We start from the raw sequence: 19,149 nt of genomic DNA, 5'->3' as shown, positions 1-19,149 counted from the left end.
GTAACTAGAAGTGGTATTTTTGCAAGACTTTTTGCATTTTCAGGTGGGAAACAAGCAGAATTAGCGGCATTTCAAGTAGTTAAATAATACATATGGTAGGTGAAAGGCAAGGGTCTTTGCTTGCACTTAAACAGAGCTGCGTTGTTTGGAGCTTTGCAGCAATACATCAGAGACACTTGGTAGTTATCTGATATACCCTGAATGAAGCTGTGCAAAGAGAACTATATTGATCTCCATGGAATATTTCTGGGATTAAACTACGCTGTGTGACAAAAATAACTATGACCTTAATCTCCTGTGATGTTTCTAGCCAGAAAATGTTATGATTATGATCAGATCTGTTGCATGGGAAAGGGTGTAAATGGCACTCTCTTCCAATGGCAATGTTTTCTGGGGGCAGGTCAACATGAAAGTTCTCATATAGAACCCACATAGCCCATTACTTTGATAGGCAGCAGAAAAATGACAGAAGGAGAGAGGTTTAAAAAAAGGAAAAAAAAACACTTCCCCCCTTCTCTTCTACCACAGCATCAATCTGAATCAGGGTGTTCCATGAATGTTTTTATCTTTAAGGGGGAAAAGATCCTGATCGCAGATCACTATCACCCAGCTTCTTAATTTGTTTTAATCTTTTAATCTTAATGAGAGTGTTAAGAACATCACTGCTGCAGAGGTATAAAAAGTGGATTGTATTCTTCCAGGAAGTAGGAGAGTTAGCAGGAGCAGATGAACAAGGAACACCTGAGCTTTGTAGCAGTAAGAATTAGATTGAAAAAGACCAAGTGGAGGGAAGATGGAGACCTCAACAGCTGTGATCTCAGCTTCCATCTCTTGGCTGTGGGCCCAGGCCTCATCCTGCTGGAACAACATCACATCATTGCTGATCTGTTTTCTCTTGCTGGCTCTGCTGCTTGATTATGTGATATACAGGAAGAGAAGCAGTCGCTTTCCACCAGGACCTACCCCTCTGCCTTTCGTTGGGAACTTGTTGAAATTTGATTTCAAGAATCCAGAAGTCACTGTCCAACATGTAAGTCCCAGCCAGACCAACTTTGGATGGCTCATAGTGATACAGAATGCTAGTACAAAAAGTGAAGGCCTTGAGAACTCCCTGTTCCTTTTAATAGCACAACACTGATGGAGGAGATTACAGCAAAATTGTGCTTCCTATGAAGCTTTTCAGAGAGGAAAAGAGGCATGGTATAGGCCAGTCTTGTCAGATCTCAAAAGGTAAGCAAGGTTGGTACTTTGGGTGGGTGTGGGGAGACCAGACCACCAGGGAAGACTCTCCTGAGGAAGGCAATGGTAAACCACTTCTTCTCACTTGCTTTGAAAGCCCCTAGCAGGGGTCACCATATGTCAGCTCTGACTTGATGGCACTTTACCATGCATGAAGCTCTTCAGCCTCCTAAATAAAACTAAGTTTATACCTGTGTACCTGTATGTGTGTGGCTGCTTGCAGGAACATGTTTATTAGGGATGGTATAAAGCTTTAACAAGGTGCTCTTTTTCTCAGTACTCTCCTGTGAATTTGCTGTTTATTTTTTCCACAGTGGACAAAGAAGTATGGAATAGCAATCTTAATCCACGCTGCATGGCAAAAATATGTTATACTGAGTGGGTTCAAGGTGATAAAGGAGGCATTTGGACAGAAAGCTGAGGATTTTGCTGACCGACCAGACCTGCCATTGTTGAATACAGCAGGCTACACAAAAAATTGTGGCGGTGAGTATTCATCATGCAGTAATGTATCTTTGTTCTACTGGTATTATTATGAAGGGCTATGACTGTGTAGCAATACTAAAACTCATCTGTTGTCTACCATAATATCATTCACTATGGGTAAAAGGAATTATATATGCCTTATAGAATAACCATTTATATAATTATTACCAAATATTAATTAATGGATATTGTAGATAGAACAAAAATGTTCCTTTGATGTAACGAGCATCTGAGTTCAAGATCCCACTCAGCCATGAAGCTCCCTGAATAACGTTGGGCTGGTCGCTGATTCTCAGCCTAGCCGATCTCACAGATCTGTTGGAAACATAAAACAGAGGAAGGAAGTACTATGATTTCATTCCTTTGGTTATTTTGTGGTATTTCTTGCTAACCATTCTCCCACCCAAGGTTCTTAGTTGGTTTAAATAATCAAACCTTGGGTTACACAATCAATTAAAAAACATAACAACATTATAAAGAACATCAACGGTACATGCCATTGAAGAAACTGAGATATAGTTCATTCTTGAGTAAATAGAACATTTGAAAAGCAACAGAATAGCTTCAACTGACAAGCTGTTCCACTACACAAGGGCCAAAACTGAAAAGAAACTGCAATGAGTAGTAGCCATGCAAGGGATGGTGCCTTTAGTAGGTATAGATTAGCTGAGCAGGATTACAACAGAAGGAGAAAATAGCAGAAGCAGTCTTGTAGGTATGTAGGTTCCAGATCATGAAGGGATTTACAGTTAATAACCAGTTAATAACCAGAATTGAACCAGAAACTGGAAGCCAATGGAGAATCTGATACATTCATAATGCCAAAATCATACCTTTGTCTTGATAATAAATGTGGCTCATCAATCTGACCCAACTGAAGTTTCTAAATTATCTTCAAAGGTACTGACCATGTAGACAGCATTACAGTAATGCAGGGGCATAGATACCAGGGGACATGTGGGGACAAATGTCCCAGGCGCCCACCATTTGATCATGTGGGGGCCCCCCAGAAAATATTGGGTTCATTTCTATTTTTTTATTTTTAGCATTTTTAAGTTTTTGGCCAGCAAGGGGAGCAGTTTTTAGGCTAGCGGCACCACCCTCAAAAGGGGTGCCCCCATCTTCCATTGTTTCCAATGGGAACTAATGGTAGATGGGGCTACCCTTTTGAGGGTCTATAACTTTGGACCCCCAGAACCAAATTTCACTAAACCTAGTTGGATATCATCTTCTGCTTCTGCTGGTACCACCCAGATTTGGTTAATTTTGGTTCAGGGGTTCCAAAGTGGGTGCCCCATCCCCCATCCAATGGGAGCTAATAGTAGATGGAGCTAACCTTTTGAGGGTCCATAACTTTGGACCACCTGAACCAAACTTCACCAAACCTCGGTGGTATCATCAGGAGAGTCTCCAGAACATAGCCTGAAATTTTGGTACTGGTAGCTTAAAAACTGTTCTCTTGACAGGCACCCTCAAAATTTCCCCCTTCAGAATGGATTTAAAGGGAGAATCTGGGCCTGAGATTTTTAAAAAAATTGAAAGTACTGTCAAAGGCTTTCACGGCCAGATTCAACTAGTTGTTGTGGGTTTTACAAGCTGTGTGGCCATGGTCTGGTAGATCTTGTTCCTAACGTTTTGCCTGCATCTGTGGCTGGCATCTTCAGAGGTGTATCACAGAGAGAAGTCTGTTATAAGAGAAGTCTGGACACAGTGTATAACAGACTTTTCTCTGTGATACAACTCTGAAGATGCCAGCCACAGATGCAGGCAAAACGTTAGGAACAAGTTCTACCAGACCACAGCCACGCAGCCTGGAAAACCCACAACAACCAACATTGAAAGTGATAGTGTTTTGGGGGAAGGGGGGAATTTTCAATGTTTTTTAAATTAGGGAGCCCAGATTCTCCCTTTAAGGTGAATTTAAAAGGAGAATCCGGGCTCTCTAGTCTAAACAACATTGAAAATGATGCTGTTTCACTTTCAATGTTGTTTAAACTAGAGAGCCCAGAGTTTCCCACGCCTTCATAGCATTCCACGACCTGCCTGCCTGCAGCACAGTAGAGGTGTTAGCTGTGTGCTCTGGTGTAATTTGTTTAATAGATACTATATTTACTGATGGTTCCAGTACATTGGTGCACAGAATAGTAATGGCAGTCATTGTCTAGTCAGGGTGAAACACTTAGTAAGGGGAGAGGAAGTGGCTTTTCTCCACTGACAGGTGTGCCTCTAGCTTGTGTCTACCATAACTGGAATAATTTGGTCAGGAGGTCTGTGGTGACCGAGAAGAAACAGTATGTTTTGTGTACAAAAGAATGGGTGTGTTGTGATTTAAGATATATGACATGGCCAAAGTATTGCATTCACAAGAATAAAATGAGGAGAAGCAAATCATTTAGAAGACTTTTGGAGAGATTGCCAGGCACCTGGAACAATATATATGTCCCAAGGGAAGTAAGATTATGGTATTTAAATGAGGGAAAAATAAGAACAAGGCTCCACCTGATCCAGGGGGCGGGGGGAGCAAGGCCAGCAGGATCCGTCCCAATGCTGCCATCAACTCTCCCTGTTCCTGCTCTGGCCCCAGAGCAACAACCAACCAGCCCTGCAGGTGCAGCCTCCAGCTCTGGAAGCCAGGGGTGCCCATGCTCCTGCCGCCCTTGCCAGTGCCTCAGCCAGCACCAGGTGGTAAGCAGGTAACTGGCTTGGCATCTGCTGGCAAACACCAACCATCCTCCTCCTCTTATCTTTGGGTGCCCAGAGCAGTGTGTGTGTGTGGGGGGGGGGGGAGTAGGGAAAAACTGATGCCATTCACTGGCTGTTTCCACCCCCTCCCATGTTAATGTCAAATGTGCAGAAACAACTTCCAAGGGATTATTCCCTGCAGTTTCCTGTTGGCCTTGCACCACTGCCAAAACAATAAGAAAATAAATCTAGACAGAGAAGAAGAAATCACAGACCATTTATTATACTCTTATGGTCTCCTTCACTTTGAGCATACATCCTCTTTTGATTTGATTCTCGGTTACACACACATTTCCCCCTCATTGGCAGTCACCCCTCCACCCCCACCCACCCACCCCTGATCAGAGAATTCCTGCAGTGTTCAAAAGCTCTTTAAGTGTGATTTTTTACTCCCTTCACAGAGAAAGTGAAGGAGATCACCATGTGTTAAACTTTCCTCAAGTTTTCTCACTCCTCCCCACCTTTCTTCACTCACACCACACTACGTTCCTTCCACTCTTTGGGCCACCATTTCAGGACAGACACAAGGCCTTCTTCTTTTTTTCACCAGTAGAGTAGTGAACCGAGTGTAATTTGACAAGGCTGAGTTCGTTAACAGAGCTCTTGCTAGACTTCCTCAACTCCTGCCCCCCGCCCCCGCAACAGCTGCCACAACTCTCTTTCTTCCTTCCTTCCTTCTCCTGCAAGCCTCCTGCAAGACAAGTTTTATTCAGTTCAATTCAAATTAAACTTTAATGGCACATAGACAGGATTTATTGCTTGGCATGGCAGATTCTTTTTTCCTTACCAGCTGCCTAGTTTAACTGAGGCAGGTCTGTGAACTAACGCTATACCAAAGATGGCAACAACAACACCAATAAAAAGGTGGCAGGCAACCTTCCCAAATGGAGGTTGCATAGAAACAACAAGGAGGCAGGCAAAATGGTGGATTGGCTCAGATACGGACACTTTGCAGGAAGGTAACCTCTGTGGACAAAAAATCTCAGGAGAGAAAACCCCACTGTGAAGCAAAGTTAGAGAATCAGTTGCAGGTATGTAGCACATGCATAAATGGTCAAAGACCGGAAAGGAAAACAGGTGGATCAGGCCAGCAAACAAGCTTGCAAACAGCCCAATTTGGATGTCTGCAGTATATAAACACATACAGATGATAAGGCAAATTTAGGGGGTTTTAGACTTTTAATTTTTTTCTTTCAGGCCACATATTTCTAACATGAATTTAAAGAATGGCGGGTAGTCAGCTTTGTTGTGGGACTGTGAACTGCAACACTATATTTCCTGGCAGTAAGACAGCACCCATGTGGTGGTTGTGTGTGGCAGAAACATGACTGAAAATGACGACACACTTTTGCATGTGGCAGCTGCAGTTCTAGGTCTCTCTGTGCTCAGTTTCCTGCCACACACAACCACAAAGATGGAGCAGGATGATCACCTGGGAAATCCACACACATCCTTCCTTGGGGGGAAAAATAACAAAAGCCTGCTCATTACCTAACTTTAGAAAGTACCAAATTGTTCTTCCATTGTCAATCACTGCAATGAATGTTTGCATCTATCAGTGAATTTTACCCATACTCTGTTCTGCCAATGGATGGACACTTCTTTGTTTCATTTGGCATTCCCTCAATGATCCCTCCTTCTCAAGCAATGTTTTAATTTCTGTTTCTCTGTTTTGTATGGATTTTAACTGTGTTTTCTAACTGCTTTAATGATCTGAGCTTTTGGGGTGGGGGTGGGGGGGTTGATGGCTTTAAAATGTTATTTTATCAGGTACGTTTTAAATTGCTAGCCACTTTGGTGGCCCTTGTAAGGACAGAAGGGCAGGATACAAATTCTGCAAATAAATAACTTCTGAATATTTCCTGGAAATACAGAAAAAAAGTGAATTGACTGGAGTTCTTTTCATATTTTTCAGGAATATTCATGGCAACACACAGCGATGGCTGGAAGGAGCAGAGGAGATTCTGTGTCTCCACCCTGAGAACCTTTGGGATGGGAAAGAGAACACTTGAATGGAAGATATCTGAAGAAGCTGGATATTTATGTTCTGAATTCAAATCACAAGAAGGTGCATTTCATTCTTGGGGACAGGGGGAAGGCTTTGGACCTGTTTAGGGAGAAAGTGGAAGATTTGATAAGAAGATGGGCTGAATGATCAAACAATATTTGAGGTGATCCTGATAGCAAAGAGGGGACTGAGTGAAACTGCAAAGGAGACTATTGTTTAGGTGTGACCATTTGAACTTCATATTTTGAGAGGCGTCATTACTGAGATTTCCTTCCATTAATCAGTTTGTGGACTCTTAAGAATATTATCCCTAGGACTGACCAAATAAACTGGCATGATGTGTACAGAAGTATGAGGGGATTGTTTTTATAGGAGAGGCCTAAAGAGATGTGTGATTGCGTGAAAAGCCATGTGGAGAATGGTGTAGAACAAAAGGCACAAAAAGACAGGATGGGTCAGAGGCATCTCCCAGGTTAAAACAAAGAAAGGCAGATAATACTTACACACGCTTAAAATGATGTAGAACCTCCCCCCCTCCCCCCCCCAATGTCTAGCCATGTGGAATTGCTTACTCCAACACTACCTTTTGACTCTGTATGCTGTCAGAGTTCACAGTGGTCGAATCCCCACCACCTTCTTACCCAGCTTTCAGAATGCAAACTAACCAGGTTTCAGGGACGACCTCCCCATTGCTTCTCCGTTTCTGGCACTTGTTCTCCCCGTTAATCCGCATCCTGGCAGAACCTGGTTGCAAGTGGCATAGACCCCATTGACACGGTTCAGAGCTGATCTGAGGGGAGGGACAAGGGTTGAAACCCTGACTCATATCCCGCCGCGGAGCATGACGCAGAATTCTGGCAACCAATCAGCGCTGCCGGCGCTGATGCAATGTGCGCACAGCCTTTCCTTGGTTTCGTTTTTGCTTTTGCGATCGGCCAGCAGAAGAGGATGCAGAAAGACATTAAACAGTGTAACAGCAGAAAGACGTTAGACAGAAGGGGACGCAGAAAGATGTTAAACAGTGTAACTTGGAATCGTTAACAGTTTACATAGGTAAACGATTAACCGGTAACCCTTTAAGCAGCTTAAACACTTGTAAAAATAAACGTTAAACTTTTATACGTTGTTTTTTTTTATCACGCCCCTACAAGGTATGTTCCCGTGGGGGAGAAAGGTCCCGCCCCATCAAGGCACACCAGCCAATCAGGGGAGGGCGACGAAGTGAGATCACCTGGTAGTGGGGAGAGCTGGGGGCGCAAGCGGGGCAGGGGAGTCTGCTGTCCCCAGCCTCTGAGAGCTGCTTTTATAAGCACTGAGGCCATGGGCAGGGCTTGGGGAGGCATAGCCACACCCCCAGAGGTGGTGGGGCCCTCCCCCCGAACCCACCCCATAAAAAATCTATGCCTATGTCACTGTATATAGTACTTTTTTTCCGCTGCTCCTCTCTGTAGGTGAAAAGTTGAGTATGGCCAGAGGTGCAGGCCAAACGGCAAAAGCCCAAAGGACTCTTGGTCCTTGGCTGTTAGCCCTGGGACTTTGAATGAGATGGCTCCTTGGATTCAAGACTAACCCTGATATAAAGTTGGTTATTGTCTGTTTTATTTAAATTGTGTGTGGGATTTCCTATTGTATTTTCATTACATTTTATTGTAAGCTTCTTTGGATCCCTTCAGGGAGAAAAATAGCAAAAAATCATATTACATGTATTTACTAACTACACAATATCATCATCATTGATTTATTATTATTTAGAGTTATTCCCCACCCTTTATGATAGTCTCAGGGTGGGTTACAATGAAATACGTATAGCTGCCTACTTATACACAGCCAAAGTCCACGCTGAATCTCATCACACAGAACATATATGATGAATCATACCTAAACTTTTTGTTGTTGTATCATGTAGGTTCTCCTTTTAACCCACGAGAACTTTTGAACAATGCAGTTGGCAATATTATCTGCATCCTAACATTTGGTGACCGCTTTGACTACAATGATGTGACCTTCCTACAGCTAATTCATTTGACTGAGGAATTCATGAGGACAACTACCAGATACCTACCTCAGGTACCTTCACAAATCAATAAAGAACAAAGGAGATGGTTGACAGAAGGTCAGACTGGAAGTTGTGAAAAGGAAAGCAAATGCACACTTGCCCTTATTTTCCCATAGTTGCCCTTGACCTTTATTCAAAGTCATTGTTATTGAGATAACTAAGACAAACTGATTTCTTGATTAACAACAGCATTCTGTTGCTAGGGAAAACAACAGCAACCAGAGCAGATATCCATTCTAAAACATGTAAAATGCTTCGTTCCACTAAATGAAGAGAAATACCTTCCATCTTATAGGAACATACTTTGCATTTATGCTTTCGATAATTTATTTATTCTTGCATCTATACACACACCCCTATATATATGTGTGGGTGTGGGTATGGAATCAAATTAAGGAATCAAAATTAAATAATATATCTTTCTTTAATTTTGAATAATTTCTTTAATTTTGAATAATTTTGAATATTAAGGAATCAAAATTAAATAATATATATTTCTTAAATTTTGAAATTTAGCCACTGTTCCCTAATTTTAAAATGATCAAAAAATTTAAAATACATGGAATTAACATTGAACTCAAAATACGAAACCTCATTTTACATGATGGACTATGTCCCATTGTTTTATAAATGAAAATCTACACCTAGGTGTTCATATTCTCAGGATATCAAGGTTCTCAGTGTAAAGTAGGTTAACTTCCACTGGCTGACACCATTTTCCAAACTGGGTAGAAATGACTTAATTTATTTGTCAAAATTACTCTTTTTTAAAGTATGGGTGTTTAAATTTTCTCAGCACTTCTCTTGGCAACTGTCCAGTGGCACAATTTTCAGAGCAGGTTCAGAGCTTGGGGGATCATGGATTTGAGAAGCATTTTACATGTGGTACAGTAGGCAAGAGCACCTTCTATTTGCTGCATCTGTCTTGCCAGCCATCTCTTTTCTAGACTCAACCACTCAGGCCATACTGATCCATGCTTCCATAACCTCACAATTCAGTTAATGTAACACACTGGGCATTGTGCTTCCCTTGAAGAAAAGAAAACCCAGAAATTGCAGCTGGTCCAAAATGAGGCAGCCTGACTATTATCAAAGACTAACCAACAGGTGCCCATTTTGAAACAACCCCACTGGCTGCCAGTTCATTTCTGAGTTCAGTTCAAGGTGCTAGTTATGACTTCAAAGCCTTTCACAGTTGGAGACCCACATATATGAAGAACCATCTCCTTCCAAATGTCCTTATACACCATCTAGAGCAGGGGTCTGCAGCCTACGGCTCTCCAGATGTTCATGGACTACAAATCCCATCAGCACCTGCCAGCATGACCAATTGCCCATGCTGGCAGGGGTTGGTGGGAATTGTAGTCCATGAACATCTGGAGAGCTGCAGGTTGCAGACCCCTTCCAGTTGCTCCTGGCTGACTGTTCCCACACTTAGGAGAGGCCCAGCCAGCACTGACCAGAGCCCAGGCCTTTTCCATGATGGCTCCCAATCTGTGGAATGGTATCCCTGAAGAAGTGAAAGGTGCCCCCCCCCACTGGATATCTTTAGGAGGTGTTGCAAGCTTGTTTGTTTGCAAGAACTTTTGAGGGTCTATGAGTTACAGTCATCTTTTGAGGGGAGGGAGTTATTTGGGAGTTATTTTATTTTAGTTTTAAATTGTAATGTTTTAATTGTTACTGTAAGCTTCCTTGACCCAAGAGGACAGGCAATGTATACAGATTTTAAGTATTTATTTTTTTAAGATTAACATCTTTTACTCCGACATGAGCTTTTATGAGTCAGGGCAATGGAAATAGGATTGCCAGATGCCCCCAGCCATTGGCAGGGGAGTGGGGGAATAGGGCTGCCAGATCCAGGTTGGGAAACTCCTCCAGATTTGGGAGTGGAGCCTGGGAAAGACAGTGAGGTACATTGTCATAGAGTTTATCCTCCAAAGCAACCATTTTCTCAAGAGGACCGATCTCTGTAGTCTGGAATACTTCTATTCCAGGGGATCCCCAGGCCCACCTGGAGACTGATATCACTAAGTGGAAAAAAAGAATAGCATTCTGAAAATTAATTTTTTCGCAGCTGAGTTAAAGTATTCCAGAACATATTTGGTAGCTTCAATCCTCAGATTACGAACTGAGAGCAGTGATGGAGAAATAGAGATGAAGCTTGGGCAAACGGGTTTCATTTTTGGGAATGAACTAATAAATGTCTGTCTTCTTGTATTGCTGCTGTAACAGCTTCTAGTTCAAAGATCCTGGTTGTCCTTTGTTCCTGGACCTCATCAGAGAATTAAGAAACACTTTAATAGTATTAGCGTCATAATAAAACAAATTGTGAATGAACATAAAAAAACCAGGGATCCCACACTTCCAAGAGATTTGATCGATGCATTTCTGGAGGAGATAGAAAAGGTAAGAAGAAAGGTATAAATAGTTCCCCTGGCTTGTTCTATAGAATCTGGTTCTCACCTAGTTTGTAACAGAAGAACTTCTGCTACCTGTACTAAACCAAGGCTCTCAGGGCCCAATGGTCACAGCTCCTTAAAGGATATTTATTTTTTTAATTACCATTCAAACCAGAATTCAGGGCGGTGTTGGAGTTCAATATTTATGACAGATTTTCAGAATAATATATTAGAATTCTTAGGAGGCCGTGGAAGATTCAGACATGTTCATGTGTTTCAGGTCAACAGTTACCAGTAAAGAATACCATCATATCCGCTGAGCAGAAGAAAATGGTTTCCCATTTCACATGAACACATGAAGCTACCTTATACTGAATCAGACCGTTGGTCCATCATAGTCAATACAATCTTCTCAGACTCACAGTGGCTTTCTAGTTTTCAGACAGAGATCGTTTGCATCACCTAGAACAGTGGTGGTGAACCTATGGCACTCCAGATGTTCATGGATTACAATTCCCATCAGCCCCTGCCAGCATGGCCAATTGTGGACTCCCAACTGGCCATGCTGGCAGGGGCTGCTGGGAATTGTAGTCCATGAACATCATGGATTACAATTCCCATCAGCCCCTGCCAGCATGGCCAATTGTGGACTCCCAACTGGCCATGCTGGCAGGGGCTGCTGGGAATTGTAGTCCATGAACATCTGGAGTGCCATAGGTTCGCCACCACAGACCTAGAACATAGGTGTCAAACTTTCCCCTCCAGATGTTATGGACTACAGCTCCCATCATCCCCTGCCAGCATGATGCTGGCAGGGGATGATGGGAACTGTAGTCCATAACATCTGGAGGGGTGTGAGTTTGACACCTGTGACCTAGAACCTGGTTTTTTTCACTGGAGATGCTAGGGACTGAACCTAGCACCTTTAGGCATGCCAAACAGATATTCTACCACTGAGCCACAGCCCCTTCCCAATTATCTCTCTTGTTAAAACCACCCAGTAGTGATAGTATTTGTTGAATCGTTCAGGTGCAAAAGCACACGTGGCCTGCAAAACAGTCATAAAGGGTAATGTATTGCTATGCATGCAATAATATTTCAGTTTTTTATGTTTTAACTCTCAATATACTATTTCCATGCCTCCAGAGTCCAGACAATGGAAGCCAGTGTTATGTTGCAGTACAGAAATGCTGAGTATAATGTTTTCAGAACAAACAGTACATTCTGCTAAAAGTGGAACCAGTGTCGCTTCTCTTTGAATGTCAGCCATGTGTCTTGTGTATTACCTAATTTCTGTGTTATATCCAGGGGCACTGAACACCAATTGCTTTAATTATCCATTTTTTTCTTATGCATGTTTTCTAAGATACTGTTAGTAACCTCAGTTGTAGTTCATTCATACATTTATCTCACAGATATGGTGTAATCTTGTCTTTCTACACTGAACACCAATTGCTTTAATTATCCATTTTTTTCTTATGCATGTTTTCTAAGATACTGTTAGTAACCTCAGTTGTAGTTCATTCATACATTTATCTCACAGATATGGTGTAATCTTGTCTTTCTACATAAATTGCCAGAGTTTCATTTCCTTCAGGTGAAAGAGAATCCAGAGAGCAGTTTTAATGAGCAAAATCTTATCAAAGTTATTTTTGACCTGTTTGGGGCTGGCACTGAAACGACTTCTTCTACCCTTCTCTGGGGGATACTGGAAATGGTCCTTCATCCTGAGGTCCAAGGTAAATGATGGGGTAAGGGTGGAAAATTCCTTACAGCTGATGCATTATAAAGGGCTTTCCCATTTTTTCTGAAAATGTACCCGTATATTGGCTAAGAAGTTTTACCTAATCTCAAGACATATAAGCTCCAGGCACCTAATTTTAACTACAAAAAACTTGGAAAACTTATTGACTCAAGTGATAAGTCGAGGGTAGGAAATGCAGCATCAATTGAGGCATCAGTAGGTTAAATGTTTTTGAATATTTATTTCAAAGAAAAACAGTAAACTGGCTCTGTAAGTGGAAAAGAGGGTCAACAAGAACAATATGGTATCAACAATAACTTTAAAAGTACAAAAACCTTTAGCTCAATCCAGCAACTAAGCTTAAACACAAAGAGAAAATCCTTCAAAACTGGATCACTATCATCATCTGTATGGTCCAAATGTAACCCAACTTAGGATTTTTAAAGAGGGGATATTATCAGAAAATGAAAAAATTCCATTCATTAGCTTCCCATTGTAAACAAACAATGGGGATGGGGTGATCCCCTTTAAAGCCACAATAATAACTTGGAATCCTCAGTTCCAAACTTCACCTCAAACCTATTGGTATCATGAGATTCTCCTGATGAGATTGTTGCTTGGTGAAGTTTGGGTTCAGAGGGTCCAAAGTTAAGGGACCCCTCAAAAGGGTAGAAGCCCCCCCATCTACTTCAATAGCCTCCCATTGAAAAACAATGGGGAATGGGGTTCTCCTTTGGGACATTATATAACTTTGGGACCCCCCCTGAACCAAACTTTACCAAACTTGGCTGGTATCATCAGGAGTATCTTCTGAGGTGCAATTCCTGGAAATGTTGGTGCCTCTAGCATAAAAAATTGAGGCCCCCCTGCTACCGGTAAGTAAAAGTAAAACACCAACAAAAAAAAAATGTATCGACCTCGTTATTATAGTTCTGAGGGCAGCTTCTTCAGCATTAAAATCGTGTAGTTGAAAAAATCTCGACTTTATTATTACATGAGTATATATACGTAGTACTTTGATATTTTAAATGGATTGTTTTAAATTATGTTGTAACCCACCCAGAGCCCTTCAGGGATAGGGCGGGATATAAATCCAACAAAATAAATAACAAATGGAATTTTAGAGTCCTCGCTACACAAAGCCCTTTTTTATTGGTAATTCATATAGTAAAACATTTTGTAACCAGAAACATTTTACAACCAGAATAACATAGTTACAGCTCAAATAACCATCATTTAATATATAAAATCTCCCTTTAGCAGATGTACCAATTATATCCAACAGAAACTTGGCAACTAATTCAGAAAAATCCTGATTTGATGCACCCAGGAAATACTTTATCTTTTGATCATCTGTCATATCTACATTAAAGGATGTAAACAATGGTCGATACTTATACCTTAGGTATTCCCTATTTGGACAGTGAAACATGATATGCTCTAGTGTTTCTACTTGTATGCTGTTGCAAGGGCATAATCTTTCGGTCTTTGGAATTTTTTGGAGTAAGGCAGATGGCAAAATATTGAATCTTGCTACAGAGAATGCACGTCTTAATCTAAAATTAATCATATAGAGTAAATAATGAGACATACAACCCTTTGCTTCAACTAGTGATTGATTTAGAGGTGAGCAAATTGAATTTGCTGCTATTGAAGTTCTTTGATAATTCCATTCAAGGAATTTTTCTTTTAACAGTTTTTTTGCCTCTTGATAAGATAACATTGATATTTCAACCATGGATATGCCAATTTCTGTAATCTTATCAACTATTTTGTCATGCCAGTTTGAAGTGTTAAGTTCAGAGAGCAGTAAGCATGTAAAACTGCCTGGCTTGGAATGGTGGTGGATTTTTAACCAGTATATAGTTGCTCTAGTCTAGCCAAGGCAGTTAAGGAACATAGGCCTAGTTCAATGCGTAAGGCTGCGTAAGACACACAGAATAAATTTGAGTCTATTTCTATTACACCTCCCATTTCAGAAGGATCCTCAAGGCAGGTTTCATAATATAATTATTGGTAACTCAAGTGAGGATCACTATAGCTATAGAATCCACCATTTTGAGTTGTTTGGATAAAAGGTGAGATAAATCAGCAGCATTTGCATAACAAATCAATTAATATTTCCAGAACGAGTCCATGAAGAAATTGAGGAAGTGCTTGGCAGGGACAAACCACCCACAATGGCGGACCAACCAAACATGCCTTATACTAATGCTGTAATCCACGAACTCCAGCGGTGGGCTGATATTATACCATTTCCATTTCCTTATTCACTGCACCAAGATGTTCAAATTGACAAGTTTGTCATCCCTAAGGTACAGCCCCTTGATAAGATACTTTTCAGAAGAAAGAAATCAAGGTTGCCAAATCACTGCTTCATGAATTGGATTGAGGAACTGGCAAAAGAGTAAACCCTCGTGCAGAAAGGACTGGTCAGGCAAAAAGGCAACAAGCCTGCATTTTTAAAAAAGTTTATACCTTTATATTGCTTTTATATTATTGTATTGTTTTACTATATATACATATGTAAGCCGCCCCGAGTCTCCTGGGAGATTGGCAGGGTAGAAATGTAAGATATAAATAAATAAATATAAATGCCTACAGTAAGGAACTTGCATTTTCTGAACAACACTGGTCCTTTCTGCACAGCACAAATAAAATGACTTGAGGACGTTAAAAAAAGCGTTTTGGGGAGGAACTCTGCTCAGGTTTCCCCCCAAAATATCTTCAGGACGTTTTATTTCTGCTCAACCCGGGTATATATATATATATATATTTAGAAAACACTAACTTGCTGTGAGGCAAGCAGGAAATGTCTTATTTTTCCCCCACCTGATTTCAAAGCTCTTCTACTTTCATTTTCGCCGCAGCTGGCACGTGCCATTTTCTCCTGCTTGTGATTCTCCATCCCACCTACCATTTGCTGAAGATTTGGGACAGAGGTTTCCTCTGCTTGCAGCTTATCCACACATGATTTCACTGTATAAATTACACGAATAGTTAGTTTGGACTGGCAACCCCACACACATGTTGTTTTCCCTTTTGAAACTATGACAGCATGATATGAGAATGAGTAATTTGCGCACATTTTGAGTCATTGTAGCTTTGAAAACACCTCCTTCAAAACACCAAAAAAGGGAAATTGTCACGTGTGCAGGATTGCCAGTTCAAACTAATTTTATTCATGTACTTTATACATGAAATGGCACGTGGATGAGCTGCAAGCCCCCTGGGCTGCAACTTTTTTCAGTAAATTATGAGAGCTTGTGGATGTGTAAATCATATGTGGGAGGAAATGGTGGGTGTGAGTGAAACCGGGGGCGGGCGGGGGGGCAGGGCAGGAAAAAGAATGCTTTCCCTGGCAACACTTTTTTTGCCCAAACTATGCAGACAAAAAAAAATAGCCAAAATGATACTTTTAAAAACATCTGCAAGGCGTTTCATTTGTGCTGTGGAGAAAGTACCACCGTGTGGTTGTCAGACAGACACCTGGTGGAAGAGTGGGGGGTGGGGGTGGATAGGGAGTTTATTAGCTATGTGCAATGTTCTAAGGTTCATCACCAGAAACTCTAGAGTGTCACATCAACTCGGTGAGATCACTTCTGGGTTTGCCCAGTAAGCGATATCATGCTATCGCAGCAAGAAATGTTTTTCATATTTTTCCCTGGTGCCCCATTGACAAGGGTCCAGAGCAGCCATTAGGAGGTCTCCCATTACAGCAAGAACCCTGACAGCTTGGCAATCTGGAACAAAGTCCAGGGCACAAATTCAATAATATTACTACCAGTAGATCTAGCCATCCTTCAATTTTTCTGAATGGCTTGTGCATCTTGGCCTGTCTAGCTCCATCTGCTGAGCCTTGTGGTCCATCTGGGTGTTTTCTGGAGTGCTCCCTCTTGAAGAATCTGTGTTGAACTCAGTCTTCCAAAATGGGACATGACTCTCTTTCAAGGATTGGTTCTAGAGTTGCTAACTCTGGTTGGCAACCCAATGAGAGGATTTGGAGGGCAAGGAGAAACCAATAGCATACTAGTGTAGAATATCATTTCCAGCAAAAAAACATAAGTGACACCAACATTGCAGGAAGATGCCATAGGCCTGTCCTGGGGGTTGCTGCCTGGATGACATAGAATGGATTGTACTCAGGGAAAGAATGGGAGGAAGAAATGTTCCTGGGAAAGTGCTATGTCCTCTGAACTGCTCCCCCAAAAACAGGGGGGTATGGAAGAAACCTCAAACATACCACTCAAAAGAGGGAGGGAGGACAAAATAGCCTGCCTGCTGAGCAGGCTAGGCACCACCCTCCCCATGCCACACAAGGCTAGATGGGCCAGGTACCACCTTTCCAGCATTGGGCTAGCCTGGCCTAGGTGTGAGGAAGCCATTGGCCCATTCGGAAAAATCCCAGTGGCTATAATGGCCCTGACTATGCTACTAGTGCCGCAGACGGGCTGAGTAGCAGGAACTCACTTCAAGTACTAAGGAGAACAATTGCTCCTAGGCACAAAGTTTTTACACATCTCTAGCTCAAAGAAATTAGATAGTGCAAAGCACTGTTTGTGTCCTTTAGGAAGCTTCCAGGGGGGTAAGGGTGTCTTCTTTAACCATTGCCCATGTCAGAAGATCCTGCTCTGCTGAAGTGTCAGAAATGTCTGATGGCATCATGACCCATTTACTAGAGGCTCACCTCAGCAGCCTACAGAATGTGCCTGATTGACGACATGCTGCAAATCATCCATGGGGAAGATTGATTCATAACTTTACAAAGAACTGCAGGAGTGATTTGTTTGCTTTGCTGGATGCAGCCAATTTGGGATGAATCCTTTAGAAATTAGTCTTGGTGTAGCAGCTAGATCCTGGCTTAGGCATTTCTGCCTGTATAGAAGGGGTTTTACTAGTTTGTGAGTCAGTCTGGAGGGTGAAGGGAATTTCTCTCCTTGATCTCTTTTGCACGATCTGTCTATCAATTTAAAGGAAATGCATTCCCTTCAAAAGATAGCTCTCCACAGAACCATGAGTCAGGCATTCACAGGAAAGACAGAATCCCCCTTTTTAATACCTCACCATAATCTAGGGCTGTCAGTCCATCTTCATCATTATCCAGACTTATCTGCCTTAAATGCCTGGAATTCAGGGGAAAATGCAGTTCTATTCTTTCTCTGTGTCTATAAACAATCCTCTTTTTCCTTTCCTTCCTACCATATGCTTGATTATAATTCTCCAGATGTTGTTAGTTGGTTTAAATTCAACTGTGAAGACAGATGCTCATATTTTCCTCCAAGAATTATTTTATTTTATTATTCATTTATGTTTTGCAGCAGGGTGACTTCTACAGCACTTAATCTTCATTCCTTTGCTACGTTTACCTGTTCACGGACTCTGGCATAGATTTCATCTCTCTAAACATTACACAGCTAAACATTCACATTCTACATGTTCAGAAAAGAAGTACCATCTGAAGCTAGCACATGATTCTAAAATGGGCTCTTTTATTTTACCTTATCAGGGAACCACAGTCTTCAGTTATTTGTCTTCGGTGCTGAAGGATGACACCATGTGGGAGAAACCTCACCAGTTTTATCCCGAGCACTTCCTAGATGCCAGCGGACAGTTCGTCAAGAGAGAGGCCTTTCTCCCTTTCAATGCAGGTAAACTATGAGGGCGATATATTGGGAAAGGTAAAAGGCAATAGCATCTTTTCCTTCATCTTCCTCAAATTTGGTGATTACTAAAATAACCTTTTCATTACTAATTGTCTTATGAAGAGGACACATTTATGTAAAGGCCGTAAGAGTGCTGGTAAAAAGAACTTCTACATCTCCTCCAGCAAAATTTGTGGTTTAAGGTGGTTTAAGGCAAGCAAATAAGCAATGTTGGGTTTCCGGTCAGTACTCCATTTTAAAAATAGAACAATTATCTGACTAATCTACCTGTGAGAAACGTGGGTTCAAGACCCGCAAAGACATCATGAACAACATTGGTGAAAGCAGCAAAGTTTTATTTAGATACGTTCTTGCGAGCATGGGCACGGACAGGCAGGCACGCCAACAGCAGTGTGCAACATGTTTTTATTCCCTTGCCCTTGCCCAGACATTCTCTCCTCCCTTCATCTCCTATTGGTTCAGAGGGATATTGGGAATTGCAATCTCCCTACTCCACCTACTGCATAATAAACGGGACACTCATTTTCATCCACTTCCAATCAATGAAGATTTTAAGACAGCCGCATTGGTCTTCCGTGTAATAACTGAGGGAGAATATCTCTTTTTAAAATTTCCAACATTAGCAACCAGGTGTGTGTGTGTGTGTAAATTCCATCAAGTCGTGGCTGACTTAATAGTGACCCCGGTATGGTTTTCAAGGCAAGGGATTAAGCAGAGCTGGTTTGCCAGGTTGTGTCCAGATAAATTAGAGAAAAGTAGTGTGGCTTCCACATGGGCAGTGACATGTCTGCAATAAATTTGGAAGTTTCCAT

At 41.7% G+C, this 19,149-nt stretch overlaps 1 protein-coding gene across 1 annotated transcript in view; it reads left to right on the top strand.

The window, feature by feature from the left end:
- Window positions 1-718: 718 nt before the first annotated feature.
- The window catches only part of LOC125435354 (cytochrome P450 2D15-like), a 19,806-nt gene continuing 1,375 nt past the window's right edge, over window positions 719-19,149 (top strand). Inside the window, exons 1-8 of the mRNA XM_048501543.1 lie at window positions 719-1,030; window positions 1,554-1,725; window positions 6,383-6,535; window positions 8,382-8,542; window positions 10,764-10,937; window positions 12,528-12,669; window positions 14,802-14,989; window positions 18,181-18,322. Coding sequence (XP_048357500.1) covers window positions 794-1,030; window positions 1,554-1,725; window positions 6,383-6,535; window positions 8,382-8,542; window positions 10,764-10,937; window positions 12,528-12,669; window positions 14,802-14,989; window positions 18,181-18,322 — 1,369 coding nt within the window. The 5' untranslated portion in view covers window positions 719-793. The remainder of the gene's footprint in view (window positions 1,031-1,553; window positions 1,726-6,382; window positions 6,536-8,381; window positions 8,543-10,763; window positions 10,938-12,527; window positions 12,670-14,801; window positions 14,990-18,180; window positions 18,323-19,149) is intronic.

This window comes from Sphaerodactylus townsendi, linkage group LG06 (assembly GCF_021028975.2).
Source record: "Sphaerodactylus townsendi isolate TG3544 linkage group LG06, MPM_Stown_v2.3, whole genome shotgun sequence".
NCBI classification, from domain to species: Eukaryota; Metazoa; Chordata; class Lepidosauria; order Squamata; family Sphaerodactylidae; genus Sphaerodactylus; species Sphaerodactylus townsendi.
Note: the sequence above shows the minus strand (reverse complement) of the source record. Positions and strands in the feature narration are given on the sequence as shown.